General features: G+C 63.8%; 3 protein-coding genes and 2 non-coding genes across 5 annotated transcripts; 4 read left to right on the forward strand and 1 right to left on the reverse strand.

Moving 5' to 3' along the window:
• The first annotated feature begins 381 nt into the window (after nt 1-381).
• Nucleotides 382-572, forward strand: LOC135292283 (U2 spliceosomal RNA). Its single transcript, XR_010354713.1, has one exon. It is a non-coding gene; the product is annotated as a U2 spliceosomal RNA (small nuclear RNA).
• Nucleotides 573-1,607: 1,035 nt separating this feature from the next.
• LOC135292285 (U2 spliceosomal RNA) lies at nt 1,608-1,798 on the reverse strand. The gene has a single exon (XR_010354714.1). It is a non-coding gene; the product is annotated as a U2 spliceosomal RNA (small nuclear RNA).
• Nucleotides 1,799-3,475: 1,677 nt separating this feature from the next.
• On the forward strand, nt 3,476-10,164 carry LOC135292281 (ubiquitin thioesterase OTUB1-like). The gene is given in 9 exon segments (XM_064406490.1): nt 3,476-3,631; nt 3,926-3,987; nt 4,124-4,222; nt 5,661-5,779; nt 7,421-7,505; nt 8,533-8,601; nt 8,603-8,728; nt 9,857-9,964; nt 9,966-10,164. Coding segments are annotated over 9 exon segments (819 nt in total). The 5' UTR covers nt 3,476-3,570; the 3' UTR covers nt 10,056-10,164.
• A 2,417-nt stretch (nt 10,165-12,581) lies between these two features.
• Nucleotides 12,582-16,492, forward strand: LOC135292282 (leucine-rich repeat transmembrane protein FLRT1-like). The gene is given in 6 exon segments (XM_064406491.1): nt 12,582-12,598; nt 13,590-13,962; nt 13,964-13,999; nt 14,001-14,678; nt 14,680-15,137; nt 16,339-16,492. Coding segments are annotated over 6 exon segments (1,716 nt in total).
• Nucleotides 16,493-16,590: 98 nt separating this feature from the next.
• On the forward strand, nt 16,591-23,774 carry STIP1 (stress induced phosphoprotein 1). The gene is made up of 6 exons (XM_064406489.1): nt 16,591-16,684; nt 18,406-18,615; nt 19,978-20,119; nt 22,069-22,210; nt 23,266-23,429; nt 23,722-23,774. The coding sequence occupies exons 1-6, from the start codon at nt 16,595-16,597 to the stop codon at nt 23,745-23,747; spliced, it is 774 nt and encodes a 257-aa protein (XP_064262559.1). The 5' UTR covers nt 16,591-16,594; the 3' UTR covers nt 23,748-23,774.
• Nucleotides 23,775-25,870: the final 2,096 nt, after the last annotated feature.

Raw genomic sequence — 25,870 nt, forward strand, 5'->3', positions numbered from 1 at the left:
GTAAATTACAAGGAGTGTGGCGAATGCAAATCAAAGTGCTGGTTCCTCCAATCAGATCACGAGCTACAGCCTGAGGGGCGGGGCTTATTACTGGTGGGCGGTGGCGAGGGGCGGGGCGAGGGGGCGGAGCTATGCAGATTCAAAGGCGGCAATCATGCAAATCAGCGCCAGCGCGCCGCCGAGAGCATCATGGGAGCTAAAATTGGGCGGAATTTCGCGATTTTCGGCGTCCGCGCGCGGAAAAATCAGGAGAAAAGCGCGGAACGAGGCGGGCGGGAGGCCGGGAGCGGGATGTGAAGGTTTCCGGGCGCGGCGCGGGGCTGTCCGTGAGGTGCGGGCCGGGCGGGCGGGGCCGGGCGCGGCGCGGGGCCCAGCCCGGGCATCGCTTCTCGGCCTTTTGGCTAAGATCAAGTGTAGTATCTGTTCTTATCAGTTTAATATCTGATACGTCCTCGATGAGAGGACTTCATATTAAACGGATTTTTGGGCTCGGGAGTTGGACCCGGAGCTTGCTCCCTCCGCTCCGCGCATCGTCCCGGTATTGCAGTGCCTCCGGGAACGGTGCACCCCTATGGGGGACCTTTAATGGTGAAAAACAGAATTAAATAATATTTGGAAATCGTGTTAGATCACGATTATATCGCGATTTCAGCCCGGATTCAGCCAATCACCAACTCCTTACAGTTCGCTCAGTCTGTGCTGCCCTCCCCGTCCCGGGATTGCCGTGCCTGCGGGATCGGTGCAGCCCCACGGGGACCTGAAATGGTGAAAAACAGATCGGAATTCCCTGAAAATGAGTGAGATCATGATCGTATCGTGGTTTCAGTTCTGGCTCTGCCTGTTGCCGATCCTCCTGCACTTCACTCATTCCGTGTCATGTTCATCATCCTGGTGTTGCAGCGCCTCCGGGAATGGTGCACCCCTCACGGGGACTGAGATGGTGAAAAACAGATTGAAATTACCTGAAAATAAGTGAACTAGTGATCATGTTGTGATAGCAGCTGTGGCTGTGCGGATTTTCAATGTTTTTCACCAATGCAGGTGCCCGCGGATGCACCGTTCCTGAGGCACTGCAGCACCGGCCCGAGGAACGTGGCACAGAGTGAGAGAAGCGCAGGAAGATCAGCAATCAGCAGAGCTAAAGCTGAAACGCGATGTGGTCACGATTTCAGAACGCTCCAGACAGCTTTTCAATCTGTTTTTCACCATTTCAGGTCCCCGTGGGGCTGCACCGATCCCGCAGGCACGGCAATCTCGGGACGGGGAGGGCAGCACAGACTGAGCGAGCTGTAAGGAGTTGGTGATTGGCTGAATCCGGGCTGAAATCGCGATATAATCGTGATCTAACACGATTTCCAAATATTATTTAATTCTGTTTTTCACCACTAAAGGTCCCCGGTGAGGGGTGCACCGTTCCCGGAGGCACTGCAATACCGGGCCCATATCGCGATAGAATCCCGATTTATCCCGATTCAATCTGTTTTTCACCGTTAAAGGTCCCCGGTGGGGTGCACCGTTCCCGGAGGCACTGCAATCCAGGGCCCATATCGCGATAGAATCCCGATTTATCCCGATTCAATCTGTTTTTCACCGTTAAAGGTCCCCGTTGGGGGTGCACCGTTCCCGGAGGCACTGCAATACCGGGACGATGCGCGGAGCGGAGGGAGCAAGCTCCGGGTCCAACTCCCGAGCCCAAAAATCCGTTTAATATGAAGTCCTCTCATCGAGGACGTATCAGATATTAAACTGATAAGAACAGATACTACACTTGATCTTAGCCAAAAGGCCGAGAAGCGATGCCCGGGCTGGGCCCCGCGCCGCGCCCGGCCCCGCCCGCCCGGCCCGCACCTCACGGACAGCCCCGCGCCGCGCCCGGAAACCTTCACATCCCGCTCCCGGCCTCCCGCCCGCCTCGTTCCGCGCTTTTCTCCTGATTTTTCCGCGCGCGGACGCCGAAAATCGCGAAATTCCGCCCAATTTTAGCTCCCATGATGCTCTCGGCGGCGCGCTGGCGCTGATTTGCATGATTGCCGCCTTTGAATCTGCATAGCTCCGCCCCCTCGCTCCGCCCCTCGCTCCCGCCCACCAGAAATAAGCCCCGCCCCTCAGGCTGTAGCTCGTGATCTGATTGGGCGAGCAGCACTTTGATTTGCATTCGCCTCGCTCGTTGTAATTTACCCGACCTCTCATTAGCATAACCACGCCCATTAACCAATCAGATCGCAGTGACTGATTCTGTCCCAATTCCAGCACGATCCGACCCCAAAATACCCCGAAATCCCCCAAAAACCTCTCTCCCAGCATGCCTTTCGCTCGCTGTTGGCTGCTGTTTTGCATAACCCCGCCCCTCCGCCCGGCAGCGCGGGAATTTTTAAAGCGGGGAAATGGGGAAAATAATGGGGAAAATAACGGGGAAAATGGGGAAAATAACGGGGAAATGGGGAAAATAATGGGGAAAATAACAGGGAAAATGGGGAAAATAACAGGGAAATGGGGAAAATAACAGGGAAAATGGGGAAAATAACGGGGAAATGGGGAAAATAATGGGGAAATGGGGAAAATAATGGGGAAATGGGGAAAATAATGGGGAAAATAATGGGCAAATGGGGAAAATAATGGGGAAATGGGGGAAAATAACGGGGGAAAATAACAGGGAAATGGGGAAAATAACAGGGAAAATAACAGGGAAAATAACAGGGAAAATGGGGAAAATAACGGGGAAATGGGGAAAATAACGGGGAAAATAACAGGGAAAATGGGGAAAAATGAGCGATTTTGGGAGTTTTGGCTGCTCCTGGTGCGAGCAGGGAGGATGAGGAGGGGGCGGCGCTGCCGGGGGTCGCTTTGGGTGGGAGCCGGGAGGGCACCTGGGGACACTTTGGGGACACCTGGGGACACCTGGGGACACTTTGGGGACACCTGGGGACACTTTGGGGACACTTTGGGGACACCTGGGGACACCTGGGCACGGGGGCGGTGCTAAAGCAGGCGCTGAGGGGGCAAGGCTGGTTCCACAAGGAACAATTTCACCTTCCCAGTTCCATCCCAGTCCCTCCAGTTCATCCTTGGGAGAAACGCGGGCAGGGAGAGGAAAAAGATTTTAAACACAAACAAAACCTTTTTTTTTTTTTTTTTCCCCACGATAAACGGAGGGGAACCCCTTCACCGGTGCTTTCCCGGTATTTTCCCCGCTCCAATTAAAAACTAATCAATACCTTCCTTCATTTATTTCCTTGAAAAATCACAGAGCCGCGGGGCTCACCGAGGCACCGGCCCTCAGGGCGAGGCTGCCCGGGACCGTCCCGGGGGCTCCCGGGCCTTCCCCGCCGCCCTCACCGGGGCCATCCCGGGGCTCCCGGGCCCCCCTCCCGATGATCCCGAGGCTCCCGGAGGCTTCGGGGCCTCCCCGGCTCCGTGAGGGCGGCGCCGCCATGATGAGAAAGGGGCGTGGCCATCCCACAAACCCCGCCCATCGTGGGCGTGGCCTCCCCGCTCCCGGAAGCGGCGCGGGCGGCGCCCCGGAAGCGGCGGGCGCTGACCCGGAAGCGGCGCGGGGCGGGCAGGGCGGCGATGGCGGCGGAGGAGCCTCAGCAGCCGCAGCCGGAGCCGCTGGGCGGCAGCGATGCCGACGGTACCGCCGCAGCCCCCTCACCCCTGCCCGTCCCGCCGCCGCCGCGGCATCCCCACCCCGCCCCGGCCTCGTTACCCCCGGAGAGCCCCCGGTTCCCCGCACCCACCCCGCCGTGATCCCGCCGCTTTCCCCACTCGGGACCCTCCGGGGGGCACCCCAGAGCCTCCCGGTGCCTCCGAGCAGCCTCCGGGGCGCCCCCGTTCCCCTCCCGGTGTCCCCCGTTCCCTTCCCGGTGCCCCCCGGTGACCCCCGTTCCCCTCCCGGTAACCCCCGGTGACCCCCGGTGCCCCGCAGGTGTGAACTGCCTGGCGTACGACGAGGCGATCATGGCGCAGCAGGACCGGATCCAGCAGGAGGTGCGGATCCCCCTCCCTGATTCCCGGTGGGGGGGTTCCCCGGGGGGGTTCCCCGGGGGGGTCCCGGGGGGTCCCGGGGGGGGTCCGGGGGGGTCCCGGGGGGTCCCGGTGACCCTCGGTGACCCCCGGCGCGCAGATCGCCGTGCAGAACCCGCTGGTGTCGGAGCGGCTGGAGCTGGCCGAGCTCTACAAGGAGTACGCGGAAGATGACCACGTGTACCAGGAGAAGATCAGAGTGAGACTGGGAGCACTGGGAGGGACTGGGAGGGACTGGGAGGGACTGGGAGGGCATTGGGGGACACTGGGGGGGAGTGGGATGGAACTGGGGGGCACTGGGATGGACTGGCGGTTACTGGGGGGACCTGGGAGGGACTGGAGGGGACTGGGAGGGGATTGGAGGAGAACTGGGGGCACTGGGATGGAAACTGGGAGGGACTGGGGCACTGGGAGGGGATTGGGAGGGGGTTGAGGGGGATTGGGGGGAACTGGGATGGAGCTGAGAGAGACTGGGAGGGGCACTGGGAGGGATTGGGAGGGGATTGGGAGAGATTGAGGGAGAACTGGGAACACTGGGAGGGAAACTGTGAGGGACTGGGAGCGACTGGGGGGAACTTGGAGGGAACTGGGAGCACTGGGAAGGGAACTGGAAGCACTGGGAGGGACTGGGAGGGGGTTGAGGGGGACTGGGGGGCACTGGGAGGGAACTGGGCAGGACTGGGACACTGGGACAGGGCTGGGGATGGCACTGGGAGGGACTGGGAGGGGATTGGGGGGCACTGAGAAGGAACTGGGGGGCACTGGGAGGGACTGGGAGCAGCACCAGTTTGGGACTGGGGGGCACTGGGATGCCAGGCTGGGGTTGGCCGTGCCCAGGGTGTCCCCAGGTCCCCCCCAGTGTCCCCCTGGTCCCTGTCCTGGCTGTCCCCGTGGTGTCCCCACGGTGTCCCTGTCCCTGGGATGTCCCCGATGTCCCCGGGCTGTCCCTGGCCTGTCCCTGGTGTCCCCGTTGTCCCTGTCCTCACTGTCCCCGATGTCCCCGTGTCCCTGTGCTGTCCCTGTCCCCAATGTCCCCGGGCTGTCCCCAATGTCCCCGCTGTCCCTGATGTTTCTGGTGTCCCCAGGACCTGCTGTCCCCGATGTCCCCCATGTCCCCGGGCTGTCCTTGATGTCCCCAATGTCCCCAATGTCCCCGATGTCCCCGATGTCCCCGATGTCCCCGATGTCCCCGTGTCCCTGGGCTGTCCCCAATGTCCCCGTGTCCCCAGGACCTGCTGTCCCCGATGTCCCCGTGTCCCTGGGCTGTCCCCGATGTCCCCGGGGCTGTCCCTGGGCTGTCCCAATGTCCCCAATGTCCCCAATGTCCCCGGTGTCCCTGTGCTCTCCCTGTCCCCGATGTTCTCATGTCCCCGGGCTGTCCTTGATGTCCCCAGTGTCCCCAATGTCCCCAATGTCCCCGTGTCCCGTGTCCCCAGGACCTGCTGTCCCCGATGTCCCCGTGTCCCTGGGCTGTCCCGATGTCCCCAATGTCCCCGTGTCCCCGGGCTGTCCCCAATGTCCCCCTGTCCCCGGGCTGTCCCCAATGTCCCCAATGTCCCCCTGTCCCCGATGTCCCCAATGTCCCCCGTGTCCCTGGGCTGTCCCCGATGTCCCGGTCCCTGTCCCCGTGTCCCCAGGACCTGCTGCAGAAGTACTCGTACATCCGCAAGACGCGGCCGGACGGGAATTGTTTCTACCGCGCCTTCGGCTTCGCGCACCTGGAGGCGCTGCTGGAGGACGGCCAGGAGCTGCAGCGGTGAGGCCAAAACAGCCAAAATAGCCCAAATAACCACAAAACACCCCAAAATAACCCCAAATACCCAAAACAGCCTGAAACACCCCAGAAACAGCACAAAATATCCCCCAAACAGCCCAAAATAGCCCAAACCCAGCCCAAAATAACCCCAAAATTACCCAAAAAACAGCCCGAAATAACCCCAAAACAGCCCAAAACCACCCTGAAAATAGCCCAAAATAACAAAAAAACAGCCTGAAACACCCCAGAAACAGCACAAAATACCCCCCAAGCAGCCCAAAATAGCCCAAAACCAGCCAAAATAGCCCAAACCCAGCCCAAAATAACCCCAAAATACCCCAAAACAGCCCAAAACCACCTGAAAATAGCCCAAAATAACAAAAAAACAGCCTGAAAACAGCCCGAAACACCCAAAAACAGCCCGAAATAACCCAAAACCAGCCCAAATACCTCGAAACAGCCTGAAAATAGCCAGAACAGCCAAAGCACCCCAAAACAGCCCGAAACACCACCAAAACAGCCCAAAATAACCCAAAACAGCCAAAAATAACCCAAAACCAGCCCAAAAAACAGCCCAAATACCCCAAAACCAGCCCAAAATAACCCAAAACCAGGCCAAAATACCCAAAAACCAGCCAAAAGTAACCCAAAACCAGCCCAAAATAGCCCAAAACCAGCCCCAAAACACCCCCAAAACAGCCTGAAACACCACCAAAACAGCCCAAAATAACCCCAAACCAGCCCAAAATAACCCAAAAACAGCCCAAAAACAATCTAGGGAACCCCGAAACACCCAAAACAGCCCCGAAACAGCTCCAAAACAGCCAAAAATAACCCAAAACCAGCCCAAAACAACCAAAAAACAGCCTAAAACCAGCCCAAAGTAGCCCAAAACCAGCCCCAAATACCCCCAAAACAGCCCAAAAATACACCCAGGGCTCCCAAAAACATCTGGGGAACCCCAAAACCACCCCAGGGACCACCAAACATCCAGGGAGCCCCCCTGGAACACTCAGAGACCCCCAAAACGCCCAGAGACCCCCCAAAACCCCCAGAAATCACCCCCAAGATTACCCCCAGACCCCTTTGGGTGCCCCCAGTCCCTTTTGGGTGCCCCCCTTGAGCCCCCCGTGCCCTCCCCAGACCCCTTTGGATGCCCCCTTGAGACCCCCAGCCCCCTGTGGGAGCCCCCAGACCCCTTTGGGTGCCCCCTGGAGACCCTCAGACCCCTTTGGGAGCCCCCCCAGACCCCTTTGGGTGCCCCCAGACCCCTCTGGGTACCCCCCCAGACCCCTTTGGGAGCCCCCCTGAGACCCTCAGATGCCTCTGGGTGCCCCCCCCCTCCCCCCCAGCCCCCAGACCCCTGTGGGAGCCCCCCCGTGCTCCCCCCAAGCCCCCCGTGCCCCCCCCAGACCCCTTTAGGGTGCCCCCCTAGGACCCCCAGACCCCTCTGGGAGCCCCCCTGTGCCCCCCCAGACCCCTTTGGGACTCCTCTGGGTGCCCCCCAAGCCCCCTGTGCCCTTCCCAGACCCCTTTGGATCCCACTTCCGAGCCCCCAGACCCCTCTGGGAGCCCCCCCAGACCCTTTTGGGTGCCCCCAGCCCCCCGTGGGAGCCCCCCCGAGCCCCCCGTGCCCCCCAGGTTCAAGGAGGTGTCGGCTCGCAGCAAGGAGGAGCTGGTGGCCCAGGGCTTCACCGAGTTCACCATCGAGGACTTCCACAACACGGTGGGGCTGGGGGCTCGGGGGGGCTTGGGGGGCTCGCGGGGGCTTCTGGGGGGTCTGAGGGGGTCTGGAGGGGGCTTGGGGGGGTGTCTGGGGGGTTTGGGGGGGCTCTGAGGGGCTTTAGGGGGGTCTGGGGTGGGGTTGGGGGGGCTCTGAGGGGTTTTGGGGGGCTCAGAGGGGTGGGACAGGTGTGACAGGTGACACGGGTGACAGCCAGGTGTGTGTGTGACAGGTGTGACACAGGTGTGACCCAGGTGTGACACACACCTGACACATGTGTGTCCCCAGCTGATGGAGCTGATCGAGCGCGTGGAGCGCCGCGTGTGTGTGACACAGGTGTGACACAGGTGTGACACTGGTGTGACAGGTGTGACACAGGTGTGACACACAGGTGTGACACCCACACCTGACACACGTGTGTTGCAGCTGATGGAGCTGATCGAGCGCGTGGAGCGCCGCGTGTGTGTGACAGGTGTGACCCAGGTGTGACACACCTGACACACACCTGACACACGTGTGTTGCAGCTGATGGAGCTGATCGAGCGCGTGGAGCGCCGCGTGTGTGTGACACAAGTGTGACAGGTGTGACACACAGGTGTGACAGGTGTGTATGACAGGTGTAACACACCTGACACACGTGTGTTGCAGCTGATGGAGCTGATCGAGCGCGTGGAGCGCTGCGTGTGTGTGACGGGTGTGACACGGGTGTGACTGGTGTGACAGGTGTGACACACAGGTGTGACAGGTGTGTATGACAGGTGTGACACACACCTGACACACGTGTGTTGCAGCTGATGGAGCTGATCGAGCGCGTGGAGCGCCGCGTGTGTGTGACAGGTGTGACACAGGTGTGACACAGGTGTGACACACACCTGACACACGGTGTGTCCCCAGCTGATGGAGCTGATCGAGCGCGTGGAGCGCCGCGTGTGTGTGACACAGGTGTGACACAGGTGTGACACTGGTGTGACAGGTGTGACACAGGTGTGACACACAGGTGTGACACACACCTGACACACGTGTGTTGCAGCTGATGGAGCTGATCGAGCGCGTGGAGCGCCGCGTGCCGCTGCCGGAGCTGCTGGCGGCGTTCAACGAGCCGGCCCACGTCGGATTACCTGGTGGTTTACCTGCGCCTGCTCACCTCGGGCTGCCTGCAGCGCCACCGGCGCTTCTTCGAGCAGTTCCTGGAGGGCGGCCGCAGCATCAAGGAGTTCTGCCAGCAGGTACGGGGCACCTGGGCACTGTGTGAGGGGCACCTGGCAGCTCTGCCAGCAGGTATGGGCACCTGGGCACTGTGTGAGGGGCACCTGGGGCACCTGGGCACCACCTGGGGGGCACCTGGCACCGCCTGGGGCACCTGGGCACTGTGTGAGGGGCACCTGGCAGCTCTGCCAGCAGGTACGGGCACCGGGCACTGTGTGAGGGGCACCTGGGGCACCTGGGCACCACCTGGGGGGCACCCTGGCACCGCCTGGGGCACCTGGGCACTGTGTGAGGGGCACCTGGCAGCTCTGCCAGCAGGTACGGGCACCTGGGCACTTCTGTCACTGAGTCTGGGGCACCTGGGCATGTGCCCGTGTGGAAGGAGAGTGACCACGTGCACACCCCACTGACCTCTGTGTCCCCACTGTGTCCCCACAACCTGCTGACCACTGTTCCCTCTGTGTCTCCCGGTGTCCCTCACACCCCCACTGTCCTCTCTGTCCCCTGTGTGTCCCCCCAGGAGGTGGAGCCCATGTCCAAGGAGAGCGACCACATCCACACGGACACCTCACTGACCATTGTCCCCTCTCTGTCCCTGTCTGTCCCCCAGGAGGTGGAGCCCATGTCCAAGGAGACTGACCCCTGTCCCCTCTGTTCTCCCAGGAGGTGGAGCCCATGTCCAAGGACAGTGACCACACCTCACTGACCACTGTCCCCTCTCTGTCTCCAGGAGGTGGAGCCCATGTCCAAGGACAGTGACCACACCTCACTGACCACTGTCCCCTCTCTGTCCCCTGTTTGTCCCCTGTCTGTCCCCAGGAGGTGGAGCCCATGTCCAAGGAGCGTGGCCACTGTCTCCTGTGTCCCCTGACCCCTGTCCCCTCTGTGTCCCCCCAGGAGGTGGAGCCCATGTCCAAGGAGAGCGACCACATCCACATCATCGCTGTCCCCATGTCCCCTGACCCCTGACCCCTGTGTGTCCCCCTCAGGAGGTGGAGCCCATGTCCAAGGAGTGTGACCCACACCTCACTGACCCCTGTCCCCTGTTTGTCCCCTGTGTCCCCCAGGAGGTGGAGCCCATGTCCAAGGAGAGCGACCACATCCACACGGACACCTCACTGACCACTGTCCCCTCTGTGTCCCCCCAGGAGGTGGAGCCCATGTCCAAGGAGAGCGACCACATCCACATCATCGCGCTGGCGCGGGCGCTGCACGTCTCCATCCTGGTGGAGTACATGGACCGGGGCGAGGGCGGTGGCCACCAACCCGCACGTGTTCCCCGAGGGCTCGCAGCCCCGCGTCTGCCTCCTCTACCGGCCCGGCCACTACGACATCCTCTACAAGTGACCCCCCGCCCCCACCGCCCCGCCGGGACCCCCCCCGAGCCCCCCCCGGGGCCCTGCCCCCCGCCCGCCCCGCTGCCCCCCGCCCCGCAATAAAGATGTGGCCCCCCCGGGGTCGGCGTGGTGGTTATTTGGGGAGGGGGTATTTGGGGAGGGGGTATTTGGGGAGGGGGTATGTGGGGAGGGGGTATTTGGGATGGGGGTATTTGGGGAGGGGGGTATTTGGGATGGGGGTATTTGGGATGGGGGTATTTGGGGAGGGGGTATTTGGGATGGGGGTATTTGGGGAGGGGGTTATTGGGGGGGGTATTTGGGGAGGGGGTTATTTGGGATGGGGGTATTTGGGGAGGGGGTATTTGGGGAGGGGGTTATTTGGGGAGGGGTATTTGGGAATGGGGGTATTTGGGGAGGGGGTTATTTGGGGAGGGGGTTATTTGGGGAGGGGTATTTGGGATGGGGGTATTTGGGATGGGGGGTATTTGGGATGGGGGTATTTGGGGAGGGGGTTATTTGGGGAGGGGGTATTTGGGGAGGGGGGAGGTCGGGGCAGGGCGTGGGAGGGGGGTTGGGCTCTCTGGGGGGCTGGGGAGGGGGAGTTTGGGGCAGGAAGGGGTTGGGGAGGGGGAGTTTTGAGGTGGGAAGGGGAGTTTGGGGTGGGGGGAGATGTTGGGGTGGGGAGGGGGATGTTTGGGGTGGGGAGGGGAGTTTGGGGCAGGAAGGGGTTGGGAGGGGGGAGTTTTGAGGTGGGAAGGGGAGTTTGGGGTGGGGGGAGATGTTGGTGTGGGGGAGGGGGCGTTTGTGGGCAGATGAGGGTGTGGGGAGGGGGAGTTTGGGGTGGGGAGGGGGAGTTGGGGCAGCCGAGGGGGTGGGAGGAGCTGGGGGCCCCCCCTTTTGGGGGGCAGTTGAGGGGTCCGGGACCCCCTTTTGGGGCAGGTTTTGGGGGTTGAAGGGATTTGGGGACCCTTTTGGGCGACACTCGGGGGTCTCTGAGGTCTGGGGGGTAAATGGGGCTGGGGGGGAGGTTTGGGGTCGGGGTGGAACCCAGTGAAGGGTCGGGGGGGGGGGAATTTTGGGGAGGGGGCGTCCCAGGGGCAGGGACTGCGAGGGGACACAGAACCCCCCCCCCCAGGACCCCCAAATCCGCCCCTCCCCAATGTGAGGGGGGGGTCCCATGCCATTCCCACCCCCCCCCTCCCCAAAACCCGAGGGCAGGGAAGCGCCACCGCCCCCTCCCCAAATTCCAGCCCTGCATTCACCGCGACCCCCAAACCCCCCCACACCGGGGAGGGGGAGGGTCCCGGTTTGATCCACCCGCCCCTTCCCCAAATCCCCCGCACCGGGGGGAGGGTCCCGGTGTGATCCAACCCCCCCTCCCCAAATCCCCCCGCACCGGGGGGCGGTCCCGGTCCGGCCCCCCCTCCCCAGGCCCCCCCTCCGCCGCCGCCTTCCCACGCCCGCAGCCGCCGCCGCCCGCCGCCGGGCCCGCACGCGCCGCCCGGCAGCCACCCGGTAAGGACCCCCTGACCCCCCCCCGGGACCCCCCCACCCAAAACCCAGCCCCTCCGCCATCCCCTCCCCCCTCCGGTACCCGCGGATGCTCCAGCCCGGGGGGGGGTGGGGGGTGGGGGGAGGGTCCGTTCGGCCGGAGCGGGGGCCCGTTCCCACCCGAGACCCCTCGGAGCGACCCCCCCCCCACACCCAGGGACCCCCCCCAAACCCCTCCGGACCCCCCCCAGCCCCCCCAAACCCGCCGTGCCCCCCCCCCTTGCCGGGGATGTTCCAGCCAGCCCGGGGGGAGGGGCCCGGCCGGCCGGGAGGGGAGGGGGACACCCAGGCGCGCCCTCCCCCACCCTGAGAGACCCCCCCCCAGCTCCCCAAATCCCACCCGGGACCCCCCGGGACCCCCCCAGACCCTCCCGGTACCGCGGGGATGCTCCGGGGGGGGGGAGGGGAGGGGGGGGAGGGACCCGTCCGGGCTGGGGAAGGGGGGAGGGGAGGGAAGGGGCCTGACGCCCCCAAAACACCCCCCCCCCTCCTAGCAGCACCCCCAGACCCCCCAAAACCCCCCCGGGACCCCCCCCCCGGGAGCCCCAGGATGCTCCAGGAGGGGGGGGGGCGGGATCAGCGACCCCCCCCCCCCCATCTCCATGGGACCCCCGTGGGCTCCCCCAAAACCCCCCCCAGACCCCCCCAGAGGCTCGCGGGGGGGTCGCGGGAGGTGTCACCCGTGTCCCCTCTGGGGGTGTCACCTGACCCCCCCCCCGAGGCCGGGGCTGACGCAAGGGGGTCCCTGGGGGGGTCCCGAAGGTCCCGGGGGGGGGTCACTAACGAGGCGCTGCTAATGAGGGGGGGTTCATTAGCCACGCTGCTAATTGGCCCCCGGGGGGGGGTGGGGGAAGGGCCGGGACACCTGGGTCCTGGCAGGTGACACATGAAGGGGGGGGGCGTCACACCAGGACCCCCCCCCCACCATGGCTGACGCCCCCTCCCCACCCCCGCAGCGGCCCCCCCCGGCGGGGCGGGGGGGGCCATGGAGCACCGGGGCCGGTAGGCACGGCCTGGCACCAGGAGCCCGCCCGGAGAGAGGGGAGCCAGGTGAGACCCCAGCCCCACACACCTGGAACGGTGGGACCCCCGGGATGGGGCGGTGGGACCCCCGGGATGGGGGGGCCGGGGGCGTTTTGGGGGTCCCTGGCCTGCGTGTGGGGTCGGGGAGGGGGCTTCAGGAGGAATTTGGGGGGGGTCCTTTAATGGGGGGTGCAGAGGGGTCCCTGCCCTCTCTGTGGGGTCAGGCTGGGGGTCCTGGTCCCCCTTTAATGGGGGGTGGTCTTGCCTTTAATTTGGGGTCAGGCTGGGGGTCCTGGTCCTATTTTAATGGGGGGGTCCTGGTTTTTATTTAGAGTCAGGCTGGGGGTCCTAGTTCCTCTTTAATGAGGGAGGGTCCTGCTTCTGATTTGGGGTCAGGCTGGGGGTCCTGGTCTCCCTTTAATGGGGGGGGGTCCTGCCTTTATTTTGGGGTCAAGTTGGGGGTCCCGGTCCCCCTTTAATGGGGGAGGGTCCTGCTTTTAATTTGGGGTCAAGTTGGGGGTCCTGGTCCCCTTTTAATGGGGGGGTGGTCTTACCTTTTATTTAGGGTCAGGCTGGGGGTCCTGGTCCCTCTTTAATGGGGGAGGGTCCTGCCTTTAATTTGGGGTCAAGCTGGGGGTCCTGGTCTCCCGTTAAAGAGTGGGGGTCCTGCCTTTAATTTGGGGTCAAGTTGGGGGTCCCGGTCCCCCCGTTAATGGGTGGGGGGTCCTGATCCCCCTTTTAATGGGGGGGGGGGAGGTCCTTCCTTTAATTTGGGGCCAGGCTGGGGGTCCTGCCTTTATTTTGGGGTCAAGTTGGGGGTCCTGGTCCCCTGTTAATGGGGGGGGGGTCCTGATTCCCTTTTAATGGGGGCGGGGGTCCTGCCTTGCGTTTGGTGTCAGGCTGGGGAGGGGTCTCACCCCCCAGGGGGTCTCAAGACCCCACTGACCCCCTCCCCCCCCCTCCCCCACAGGCCACCCATCCACCCATGGCCCCCCCTCCCCCTCCCCCTCCCCGTCCCTCCCGTAACCCGGGCACCGCGGGGGGGACCCCCCCGCCTGCCGACCACCACCATCACCATCCTCATCCTCGCGGCGCTGAGCCCCGCGCGGGCCTGCCCCGGCCGTGTGCCGCTGCTCGGCGGCCGCGTCTACTGCAACGACCGCGGGCTGACGGCCGTGCCCGAGGGGCTCCCTCCCGGTGCCACCACGCTGTTCCTGCAGAACAACCGCATCGGCGACGCGGGCATCCCGGCTCGCCTGGGCCGGCTGCCGGCGCTGCGGGTGCTTTACCTGTACGCCAACGCGCTGGAGCAGCTGCCGGCTCACCTGCCGCCGGCGCTGCGGGGAGCTGCACCTGCAGGAGAACAACGTGCGGGGGCTCTGACCGCCGGGCGCTGGCCCGGGCGCCGCTGCTCGAGCGCCTGCACCTGGACGATAACTCGGTGTCGGCGGCCGGCATCGAGGAGGACGCGTTCGCCGAGAACCGCCGGCTGCGCCTCCTCTTCCTCTCGCGCAACCACCTGAGCAGCGTCCCCGCGGGGCTGCCGCCGGCGCTGGAGGAGCTGCGCCTGGACGACAACCGCATCCACACCATCCCGCTGCGGGCCTTCGAGGGGCTGCCGGCGCTGCGGCGCCTGGTGCTGGACGGGAACCTGCTGGCGAACCAGCGCATGGCCGACGACACCTTCAGCCGCCTGGGCAACCTCAGCGAGCTGTCGCTGGGTCGGAACGCGCTGGCGGCGCCGCCGGCCAACCTGCCCCGAGCCCGGCTCCGCCGCCTCTCGCTGGCCGCCAACGCCATCAGCCACGTGCCCGCCGGAGCGCTGGCCAGGATGAGGGCGCTGGAGAGGCTGGACCTGTCGGACAACAACCTGACCACGCTGCCCAGGGGGCTCTTCGACGACCTGGGCAGCCTGAGCCACCTGGGGCTGCGCAACAACCCCTGGTTCTGCGGCTGCAACCTGGCCTGGCTGCGGGACTGGCTGCGGCGCCGCGCCCCGCCGCGCCTGGAGGTGCGGGGGCTGCTGTGCCAGGCGCCGGCCAGGCTGCGGGGGGCTGCCGGTGGGCGAGCTGCGCGGCGAGATGGACGCCTGCGAGAGCCCGGCCGGCGGCGCGGCCGCGTCCCCCGCCGCGCCGCCGGTGTCCCCGGGCGGAGCGGCCGCCGCCGCGCCGGGGGCTCTGGGTGCAGGCGGCTCCGGAGGAGCCCTGCGGGTGCGGTGGCCGCCGGCTCCTCCCGGGGCGTCGCTGCGGCTCAGCTGGCTGCGGCCCGGCGGCGGAGCCGTCACCGAGACCTTGGTGCGGGGCGAGCGCGGCGAGTACGTGGTGCGGGCGCTGCAGCCGCGGGCCCCGTACCGGGTGTGCCTGGCCGCCCTGGAGCCCCCCGCCGCGCCCCCGCTCTGCGCCCAAGCCCGCGCCGGGGCCGGGGACCCCCCCCCGGCCGCCGCCCCTCCCGGGACGCCCCCCCGGCGCTGCCCCCGGCCGCGGCTCTGGGGGCGGCGGCGGCGGCGGCGGCCGGGGTGGTGCTGGGGGTGCTGGGGGGGGTGCTGGAGGAGGAAGAGGAGGAGGAGGAGGATGGGGCTGGGGGCGCCGCAGCCCCCCAAAGGCGGCGGGGGGGGGGGGCAGGCTGGCGCTGAGGCCGCTGCGACCCCCGGAGGAGGGGGGGATCCGCACCGTGTACCCCCCCCCCCCCGCCGCCGCCGCCGCCGCCCCCCCCCGGCGTGCGGGGGTACCGGGGGGGCCGGTGCCGCACGGGGGGGGGGGCAGGGGGGTCCTGATGGGGGGGGGGGGAGGGGGCGGCCTCTTTCTTGGGACACCCCCTGCCCGTTTTAGGGGGGGGCCCCTCCCGGGCCCCGGCTCTGAGGACATTGCGGGGGAAACTTTTAGGGGCGTTTTGGATTTTTTAAGGTGGTTTTTTTTTTTTGTTTTTTTTTGGGTTTTTTTTTGTTTTTTTTTCGGCACCGCGGCTTTTTGCGGGGGAAAAAACGGCAGATTTGGTGCAGGAATGGATTTTGGGGGGTGGACAGACCCCGACAGCCACGACCCCCCCCCCAGCTTGGGGCCTCCCGGAGGACCCCAGGCCCCGACAGAGCCGGGGGGTGGGGGGGACCCAGGGGTCGGGGTGGGTCCCCCCTCCCCCCGTGCCCCCCCTTCCCCTCCCCCCCCCGCCAGGTGCCTTCACCCCTCCCCCCGCCCGCGCCGTTGGATTTGGGGAGAAAAGGACCAAAATCAGGACAAACCCGACCCAAGGGGGGACCCCAAATCCCCCCTCTGGACCCCCCCCCAATAAACCCAGCGGCTCCTTTTCCTGCCGGCGCCTCTTTCCCGTGGGACGGGGGGGAAATTTGGGGTGGGGGGGATGTGACGGGGGGGGTGGCACGGGAGGGGTGGGGGTGGTGACACGGGGACCCCTCGGAGCGGTGGGGGAGGGGGAGGGGGGGGTCACACCAGGGCCCTGCCAAGGTCACGCGGGGGTCACTCGCCCCCCCATTCCCCCCCAGGGACCTCGGGGATTCTCCTCCAGGGCCACGGGTGAGGGTCCCCCGTGCAAGCCACGCCCCCTTAGTGCAAACCACGCCCCTTTCGTACAAACCACGCCCCTTTTGTGCAAACCACGCCCCCGCGAGCGCCCGTTCCCAGCGAGACCTCCGCGCCGCCAGGGGGGCGCGCTCCGTCTCCACCTCGCCCTCCTTTCCCCCCCCCTTCCCCGTCCTCTGTGACCAGCGCCGCTCGCAGCCAATGGGAGAAGCGGAAAATTCCAGAAGTCCCTGAGGAGCCCAGCCAATCAGCGCCCAGCGCCGGGAGAGTCTACCAATGGGAGCGCGCGGGGGCGGGCCGCGATGCCGGCTTCCGCCGGGGGGGGGGCGGCTCTGGTTAGAGGGCGCGCCCCTCTGCGCGCGGCAGCCAATGGGAAGGCGGGAGCGCGGGAGGGCAGCCAATGGGAGCGCGCGCGGGGGCGGGCGGGCGGGGCGCGCGGCCAATGGGGCGCGGGGGGCGTGGCCGCGGGGTTCTAGCAGCTTCCAGAGGGCGGCGCGGGAGCGGCGGGAGCGGAGCCGCGGCCATGGAGGAGGTGGGGGGGGCCCGGCCCTGAGGGGAGCCGGGGCGGCCCGGCCCTGAGGGGAGCCGGGGCGGCCCGGGGGGGAGCGAGGGGAGCCGGGGCGGCCCGAAGGGAACCGGGGCGGGCTGCGGGCGCTGCCGGAGCGGGGCCGGCTCCCAGCGGGGCTCGGGGGTCGCTGCCGGGCTCCGGGCGCTCTGAGGGGATGGCAGGGCCTGAGGGGGCTCGGGGGGTTTGGCCTTGTCTGGGGGTCCCTGAGGGGGTCCCGAGGAGCTGAGGGGTCTGGGGTCTCCGGCAGTGCTTCCTTCTTCACGTTCTTGTTTTTTTTTCCTTCTCTCCTCTTCGTTTCTCCTTCATCTTCACCTCCCTCATCTTCATCTTCCGGCCTTGCTCACGCCCCTCGTTGCTGTCGCTCTTCTCTCTCTTCCTGCCACTTGCTCTCCCGTGCCTCTTCATCCTCCTCATCTTCATCTTCCTCGCACATTCATTATCGTCATCTTCCTCACACTTTCATTCTCGTCTCCCTCACGCTGTCATCCTTCTTGCCTTCCTGACACCTTCGTCCTCCTCATCTTCCTCGCACCTTGCTGCTCCCGGCCCTTCGCTGTTCTCCTCCGTCTCTTTACCCTCCTCTCCTTCATCATCTTCCCTCCCCGTCCCCTTGCCTCCTCTTCCTCTCCTTCTCCCCGTTCCTGCTCTTTCTCCTCCCTTCCCGTTCCTGTGCCTCCTCTCCCTCTCCCCTGTCCCGTGCCTCCTCTTCCTCACCTTCTCTCTCCCGTTCCCGTGCCCCCTGTCCCCGTTCCTCCTCTTTCTCTCCCGTTCCCTGTCCCGGTCTCGCTCCATTCCCCGTCCCGTTCTCTCTCCCGTTCCCGCTCCTGTTCCCTGTCCCGTTCCCGTTCCTGTCCATTCTCTTTCTCGTTCCCTGTCCCGTTTCCTCTCCGTTCCCTTTCCCGTTCCCTCTCTATTCTTTCTCCCGTTCCCTGTCCCGCTCCGTTCCCTCTCCTGTTCCCGCTCTGTCCCCGTTCTCTCTCCCGTTCCTTGTCCCGTTCCCTCTCCTGTTTCCTTTCTCGTTGCTTGTCCCGTCCCCGTTCCCTCTCCTGTTCTCGTTCCCTCTCCCGTTCCCTCTCCCATTTCTTCTCCCGTTCCTGTTCCCTGTCCCGTTCCCTGTCCGGTTTCTGTTCCGTGTCCCGTTCCCGTTCCCTCTCCATTCTTTCTCCCGTTCCCTCTCCATTCTTTCTCCCGTTCCCTCTCCCGTCCCCATTCTCTCTCCTGTTCCTTGTCCCGCTCCATTCCCTCTCCCGTCCCCTCTCCCGTTCCCTCTCCATTCCCGTTCCCCGTCCCGTCCCCGTTCCCTCTCCCGTTCCCCGTCCCGCTCCCTCTCCCGTCCCCGCTCCGTCCCCGCTCCCTGTCCCGTCCCCGTCCCCGCTCCGTCCCCGCTCCCTCTCCCGTTCCCGCTCCGTTCCCGTCCCCGCTCCCTCTCCCGTTCCCGCTCCCTGTCCCGTCCCCGCTCCCTCTCCCGTTCCCCGCTCCGTTCCCGCTCCCTGTCCCGTCCCGTTCCCTCTCCCGTTCCTTGTCCCGCTCCATTTCCTCTCCCCTCCCCGTTCCCCGTCCCGTCCCCTCTCCCGTTCCCCGCTCCGTCCCCGCTCCCTGTCCCGTTCCTGCTCCCTGTCCCGCTCCCTGTCCCGTCCCCGTCCCCTCTCCCGTTCCCCGCTCCGTCCCCGCTCCCTGTCCCGCAGGCTCAGGAGCTGAAGGAGCGGGGGAACCGGGCTCTGGCGGCGGGGGACGTGGGGGCGGCCGTGGGGCACTACTCGGCCGCCATCGCGCGGGACCCCAACAACCACGTCCTGTTCAGCAACCGCTCGGCCGCCTACGCGCGCCTGGGCGACTACGGGCGGGCCCTGGCCGATGCCTGCCGCACGCTGGAGCTGCGGCCCGACTGGGCCAAGGTGGGCTGGGGGCTCGGGGGGACCGGGGGGGCCTGGGGGGGGTTTGGGGAGATGGGGGTGAGGGGGGAATGTGGAGGGATGGGGGTCTGGGGGATGTCAGGGGTGTGGGGGGATTTGGGGAGGAGGGGGGATTTGGGGAGATGGGGGTGAGGGGGACCTGGGGGGATCTGGGGAGATGGGGGTGAGGGGGGCCTGGGGGGCTCGGGGAGGATGGGGGGGATTTGGGGGGATGGGAGCCTGGGGGGCTCGGGGGAGGAGGGGGGGATTTGGGGAGATGGGGGTGAGGGGGGCCTGGGGGGCTCGGGGAGGAGGGGGTGTGGATCTGGGGAGATGGGGGTGAGGGGGGAATGTGGAGGGATGGGGGTCTGGGGGATGTCAGGGGTGTGGGGGGATTTGGGGAGGAGGAGGGGATTTGGGAGATGGGAGGGTGTGGGGGGCTGGAGGGATTGGGGTCTGGGGGATGTGAGGGGTGTGGGGGGTGTGGGGGGGCTCGGGGAGGAGGGGGGGAGATGGGGAGATTGGGGGGGGTGTGGGGCATGTGAGGGGATGGAGGGATGGGGGGTGAGGGGGGAGTGTGGGAGATTTGGGGAGATGAGGGGGTGTGGGGGGCTCAGGGAGGAGGGGGGGATTTGGGGAGATGGGGGGTTGAGGGGGGGCACGTGGGGGGGCTGGAGGAATAGGGGATGAGGGGGGGGGGAGAGGGGGGGTGTGGGGGGCACATGGAGGGACAGGACTGGGGGGGTCTCAGGGGGTCTGACCATGGGGGATCCCATGGAAGGTCAGGGTGGGGGTCTGACCGTGGTGGGGGAGGGGTCCCCACCCCATGGGACCCTCAAGTACAGAAGGGCTCTGGGGGGCTGGGGGAGTGCCCTGGGATGGGTTTGGGGTGACCCTGGAGGGTTTTGGGTGTCCCTGGAGAAGTTTTGGGTGTGCCTGAAAGGTTTTGAGTGGCCTGAAGAGACTTTTGGTGGCCCTGAAAGATTTTGGGTGGCCTGGAGAACTTCTGGGTATCCCTGAAAGATTTTGCGTTCTCTTGAAAAATTTTGAGCAGCCTGGAGAAGTTTTGGGGTGGCCTGGAGAATTTCTGGGTGTCCCTGAAAGATTTTGGGTGTTCCTGAAAAATTTTGAGCAGCCTGGAGAGGTTTTAGGTGTTGCTGGAAAGATTTTGAGTGTCCCTGAAAGGTTTTGAGTGGCCTGGAGAGGTTTTGGGTGGCCTGGAGAACTTCTGGGTGTCCCTGAGAAGTTTTGAGTGGCCTGGAGAGGTTCTGGTGTCCCTGAAAGGTTTTGAGTGGCCTGGAGAACTTCTGGGTGTCCCTGGGAGGCCGGCTCAGCGCTGTGCCCCGCTGTCCCCCGTGTCCCCAGGGCTACTCGCGGAAGGCGGCGGCTCTGGAGTTCCTGCAGCGCCTGGAGGAGGCCAAGGCCACCTACGAGGAGGGGCTGGCCCGGGACCCGGGCAACGAGCAGCTCCTGCAGGGCCTGCGCGGCGTGGAGACCAGGCTGGCAGGTAGGGGGGCTCTGGGGGGCTGGGGGAGCTCCTGGGGTGGGTTTGGGCTAGCCCTGAAAGGTTTGGGGTGGCCCTGAAAGGTTTGGGTTGGCCCTGAAAGGTTTGGGGTGGTCCTGAAAGGTTTGGGGTGGTCCTGAAAGGTTTGGGTGGCCCTGAAAGGTTTGGGTTGGCCCTGAAAGGTTTGGGGTGGTCCTGAAAGGTTTGGGCTAGCCCTGGAAGGTTTGGGCTAGCCCTGAAAGGTTTGGGGTGGTCCTGAAAGGTTTGGGGGTGGCCCTGAAAGGTTTGGGCTGGCCCTGAAAGGCTTGGGGTGGCCCTGAAAGATTTGGGTTGGCCCTGAAAGGTTTGGGGTGGTCCTGAAAGGGTTTGGGCTAGCCCTGAAAGGTTTGGGGTGGCCCTGAAAGGTTTGGGGTGGCCCTGAAAGGTTTGGGGTGGCCCTGAAAGGTTTGGGTTGGCCCTGAAAGGTTTGGGGTGGTCCTGAAAGGTTTGGGCTAGCCCTGGAAGGTTTGGGCTAGCCCTGAAAGGTTTGGGGTGGTCCTGAAAGGTTTGGGGTGGCCCTGAAAGGTTTGGGCTGGCCCTGAAAGGCTTGGGGTGGCCTGAAAGGTTTGGGCTGGCCCTGAAAGGTTTGGGGTGGTCCTGAAAGGTTTGGCTGGCCCTGAAAGGTTTGGGGTGGCCCTGAAAGGTTTGGGGTGGCCCTGAAAGGTTTGGGCTGGCCCTGAAAGGCTTGGGGTGGCCCTGAAAGGTTTGGGCTGGCCCTGAAAGGTTTGGGGTGGTCCTGAAAGGTTTGGGCTGGCCCTGAAAGGTTTGGGGTGGTCCTGAAAGGTTTGGGCTGGCCCTGAAAGGCTTGGGGTGGCCCTGAAAGGTTTGGGCTGGCCCTGAAAGGTTTGGGGGTGGTCCTGAAAGGTTTGGGCTGGCCCTGAAAGGTTTGGGGTGGCACTGAAAGGTTTGGGGTGGCCCTGGAGAAGTTTTGGTGTCCCTGAAGAGATTTTGGGTGGTCTGGAGAAGTTTGGGTGATCCTGGAGAGATTTTAGGAGGCGCTGAAAGGTTTAGGGTGGCCCAGAGAGTTTCAGGGTCCCAGGGAGGTTTGAGTGGCCTGAAGAGATTTTGGGGTGGCCCTGAAAGGCTTGGGGCATCCCTGAAAGGTTTTGGGTTGTCCCTGAAAGAGTTTGAGTAGCCTGAAGACATTTTGGGTGGCCCTGATAGGTTTTGGGTGTCCTGGAAAAGTTTTGTGTGGCCTGGAGAGGTTTTGAGTGGCTCTGGAAGGTTTTGAGTGGCCTGGAGAAATTTTGGGTGTCTCTGAAGAGATTTTTGGTATCCCTGAAAGGTTTTGAGTGGTCTGGAGAGCTTCTGGGTGTTCCTGAAAAATTTTGAGCAGCCTGGAGAAGTTTTGGGCATCCCTGGAGAGATTTTGGGTGTCCTGAAAAGTTTTGAGTGGCCTGAAGAGGTTTTGGATGGCCTGAAGAAGTTTTGGGTGGCCCCGGAAGGTTTTGGGTGGCCTGGAGAGATTTTGGGTGTCCCTGGAAAGTTTAGGGTGTCCTGGAGACATTTTGGGTGTCCCTGAAAGATTTTGAGTGGCCTGAAGAGATTTTGGGTATGCCTGTAAGATTTTGGGTGGCTCAAAGAGGTTTTGAGCAACCCTGGAAGATTTTGGGTGTCCTGGAGAAGTTTTCAGTGGCCTGAAAAGTTTTGGGTGGCCTGGAGAATTTTTGGGTGTCTCTGGAGAGATTTTGGGTGTCCTGAAAGGTTTTGAGTGGCCTGAAGAGATTTTGGGTATGCTGTAAGATTTTGGGTGGCTCGAAGAGGTTTTGAGCGACCCTGGAAGATTTTGGGTGGCCCGGAGAGTTTCAGGGTCCCGGGGAGGCGGAGAAGTGCGAATTCGGGCTGTCCAGAGCAGGATTTTTGAAGCCCTGAGCGGGATTTTGGGGTGCCTGCCCCGTGTGACCCCGTTGCAGAGCGGAAGCTGCTGAACCCCTTCAGTGCCCCCGACCTGCTGGCGCGGCTCGAGGCCGACCCCGGACGCGGGGGGCTGCTGGGGGACCCCGAGTACCGGCGGCTGCTGGAGACGCTGCGCAGCGACCCCGGGCAGCTGGGGGCGTCAGTGAGGGGCTGGGGGGGTTTTGGGGGGCTGGGGAGGGGCTGGGAGGGGCTTTGGGGGGCTTGGGAAGGGTTTTGGGGGGGTGGGAAGGGGGCTTTGGGGGGGTGGGGAGGGGCTGGGAGAGGGCTTTGGGGGGCTGGGAGGGGTTTTGGGGGGCTGGAAGGGGCTTTGGGGGGGTGGGGAGGGGCTGGGAAGGGTTTTGGGGGCTGGGGAGGGGTTTTGGGGGGCTGGGAGGGGTTTGAGAGGGGTTTTGGGGGTCTTGGGAGGGGTTTTGGGGGGGTGGGGAGGGGCTGGGGAGGGGGTTTCAGAGGGGTTTTGGGGGGCTGGTAACGGGCTCTGGGGGGTTTTGGGGGGCTGGAAAGGGGTTTTGGGGGGCTGGGAGGGGGCTTTGGGGGGTGGGGAGGGGCTGGGGAGGGGTTTCAGAGGGGTTTTGGGCGGCTGGGGAGGGGCTCTGGGGGACAGGGAAGGAGTTTTGGGGTCCTGGAAGGGGTTTGGGGGGCTGGGGAGGGGATCTGGGGGCTGGGAGGGGTTGAGAGGGGTTGTGGGGGAGTGTGAGGGGTTTGACAGGGGTTTTGGGGGGCTGGGAGGGGGCTTTGGGGGGTGGGGAGGGGCTCGGGGGGACAGGGAAGGGGTTTTGGGGTCCTGGGAAGGGGTTTGGAAGGGGCTTGCAGGGACTGAGGAGTTTGTTTGGCGGCTTCCTCAGGGGAGTTTTAGGACGGGGATTTTGGGGTGCAGCCCCCTCGGGGGAATTTCTGATGTGGATTTTGGGGTGCAGCCCCCTCGGGGGAATTTCTGGATGTGGATTTTGGGGTGCAGCCCCCTCGGGGGAATTTCTGGATGTGGATTTTGGGGTGCAGCCCCCTCGGGGGAATTTCTGGATGTGGATTTTGGGGTGCAGCCCCCTCGGGGGAATTTCTGGATGTGGATTTTGGGGTGCAGCCCCCTCGGGGGAATTTCTGGATGAGGATTTTGGGGTGCAGCCCCCTCGGGGCAGTTTTGGGATGTGGATTTCGGGGTGCAGCCCCCCCCAAGGCCCCCGTTGCCCCCTCCCCAGGAAGCTGCAGGACCCGCGGGTGATGACGACGCTGAGCGTGCTGCTGGGCGTGGAGCTCAGCGGGGCTGAGGAAGAGGAGGAAGCCCCTTCCCCACCCCCCCCCGCCCCCCCCAGCCCCCTCCCAGCCCCCCCCGGCCGAGGAGCTCCCCCAGAACAAGCAGGAGGTGAGGGGGGGTCCCTAAAACGGGTTTGGGGGTGCCCTGCACACCTGAGGAGCAGCGGGAGGAGACCCCCGGGCTGGGCTGGGGGGAGTTTTGGGGGGGTTGAGGGGAATTTGGGGGGGCTCTAGGGCAGGTTTTGGGGTGCTGGTGGGATTTGGGGAGGGTCCCAGGCAGGTTTTGGGGTGAGGGGTCGGTTTTAGGGTGATCTCCACAGCGGGAGAAGGAGCTGGGTCATGATGGAAAGATCTGGGTGTGAAATTTGGGGTGATTCCAGCCGTTTTTGGGTTCCTCTCAGGCACAGAAGGAGAAGGAGCTGGGTGATGGTGGGAGGATCTGGGTGTGTAATTTTGGGGTGATTCCAGCCGTTTTTGGGGTTCCTTTCAGGCACAGCAGGAGAAGGAGCTGGGTGATGGTGGGAGGATCTGGGTGTGTAATTTTGGGGTGATTCCATCCAATTTTGGGGTTCCTCTCAGGCACAGAAGGAGAAAGAGCTGGGTGATGGTGGGAGGATCTGGGTGTGTAATTTTGGGGTGATTCCATCCAATTTTGGGGTTCCTCTCAGGCACAGAAGGAGAAGGAGCTGGGTGATGGTGGGAGGATCTGGGTGTGTAATTTTGGGGTGATTCCATCCAATTTTGGGGTTCCTCTCAGGCACAGAAGGAGAAGGAGCTGGGTGATGGTGGGAGGATCTGGGTGTGTAATTTTGGGGTGATTCCAGCCGTTTTTGGGGTTCCTCTCAGGCACAGAAGGAGAAGGAGCTGGGTGATGGTGGAGGATCTGGGTGTGTAATTTTGGGGTGATTCCATCCAATTTTGGGGTTCCTTTCAGGCACAGAAGGAGAAGGAGCTGGGTGATGGTGGGAGGATCTGGGTGTGTAATTTTGGGGTGATTCCAGCCGTTTTTGGGGTTCCTCTCAGGCACAGAAGGAGAAAGAGCTGGGTGATGGTGGGAGGATCTGGGTGTGTAATTTTGGGGTGATTCCATCAATTTTGGGGTTCCTTTCAGGCACAGAAGGAGAAGGAGCTGGGTGATGGTGGGAGGATCTGGGTGTGTAATTTTGGGGTGATTCCATCCAATTTTGGGGTTCCTCTCAGGCACAGAAGGAGAAGGAGCTGGGTGATGGTGGGAGGATCTGGGTGTTTAATTTTGGGGTGATTCCAGCCGTTTTTGGGTTCCTTTCAGGCACAGAAGGAGAAGGAGCTGGGTGATGATGGGAGGATCTGGGTGTGTAATTTTGGGGTGATTCCAGCCGTTTTTGGGGTTCCCTCAGGCACAGGAGAAGGAGCTGGGTGATGGTGGGAGGATCTGGGTGTGTAATTTTCGGGGTGATTCCAGCCGTTTTTGGGGGTTCCTCTCAGGCACAGAATGCGAAAGAGCTGGGTGATGGTGGGCGGATTTGGGTGTGTAATTTTGGGGTGATTCCAGCCGTTTTTGGGGTTCCCTCAGGCACAGAAGGAGAAAGAGCTGGGTGATGGTGGGAGGATCTGGGTGTGTAATTTTGGGGTGATTCCATCCAATTTTGGGGTTCCTTTCAGGCACAGAAGGAGAAGGAGCTGGGTGATGGTGGGCGGATTTGGGTGTGTAATTTTGGGGTGATTCCATCCAATTTTGGGGTTCCTCTCAGGCACAGAAGGAGAAGGAGCTGGGTGATGGTGGGAGGATCTGGGTGTGTAATTTTGGGGTGATTCAGCCGTTTTTGGGGTTCCTCTCAGGCACAGAAGGAGAAAGAGCTGGGTGATGGTGGGAGGATCTGGGTGTGTAATTTTGGGGTGATTCCATCCAATTTTGGGGTTCCTCTCAGGCACAGAAGGAGAAGGAGCTGGGTGATGGTGGGAGGATCTGGGTGTGTAATTTTGGGGTGATTCCAGCCGTTTTTGGGGTTCCTCTCAGCACAGAAGGAGAAGGAGCTGGGTGATGGTGGGAGGATCTGGGTGTGTAATTTTGGGGTAATTCCATCCAATTTTGGGGTTCCTTTCAGGCACAGAATGAGAAAGAGCTGGGTGATGGTGGGCGGATTTGGGTGTGTAATTTTGGGGTGATTCCATCCAATTTTGGGGTTCCTTTCAGGCACAGAAGGAGAAAGAGCTGGGTGATGGTGGGAGGATCTGGGTGTGTAATTTTGGGGTGATTCCAGCCGTTTTGGGGGTTCCTCTCAGGCACAGAATGAGAAGAGCTGGGTGATGGTGGGAGGATCTGGGTGTGTAATTTTGGGGTAATTCCATCCAATTTTGGGGTTCCTTTCAGGCACAGAATGAGAAAGAGCTGGGTGATGGTGGGCGGATTTGGGTGTGTAATTTTGGGGTGATTCCATCCAATTTTGGGGTTCCTTTCAGGCACAGCAGGAGAAGGAGCTGGGTGATGGTGGGAGGATCTGGGTGTGTAATTTTGGGGTGATTCCAGCCGTTTTTGGGGTTCCTTTCAGGCACAGAAGGAGAAGGAGCTGG

This window comes from Passer domesticus, unplaced genomic scaffold (assembly GCF_036417665.1).
Source record: "Passer domesticus isolate bPasDom1 unplaced genomic scaffold, bPasDom1.hap1 HAP1_SCAFFOLD_268, whole genome shotgun sequence".
NCBI classification, from domain to species: Eukaryota; Metazoa; Chordata; class Aves; order Passeriformes; family Passeridae; genus Passer; species Passer domesticus.

Bases quoted from the DNA above. Each gene is read 5' to 3' on its own strand.
- STIP1 (XM_064406489.1), top strand. From the start codon at position 16,595: ATGGGGCGCGGGGGGCGTGGCCGCGGGGTTCTAGCAGCTTCCAGAGGG. The intron at 18,616-19,977 runs GTGGGCTGGGGG...CCGTGTCCCCAG, and splicing joins TGCGGCCCGACTGGGCCAAG to GGCTACTCGCGGAAGGCGGC. The intron at 22,211-23,265 runs GTCAGTGAGGGG...CCCCCTCCCCAG, and splicing joins GACCCCGGGCAGCTGGGGGC to GAAGCTGCAGGACCCGCGGG.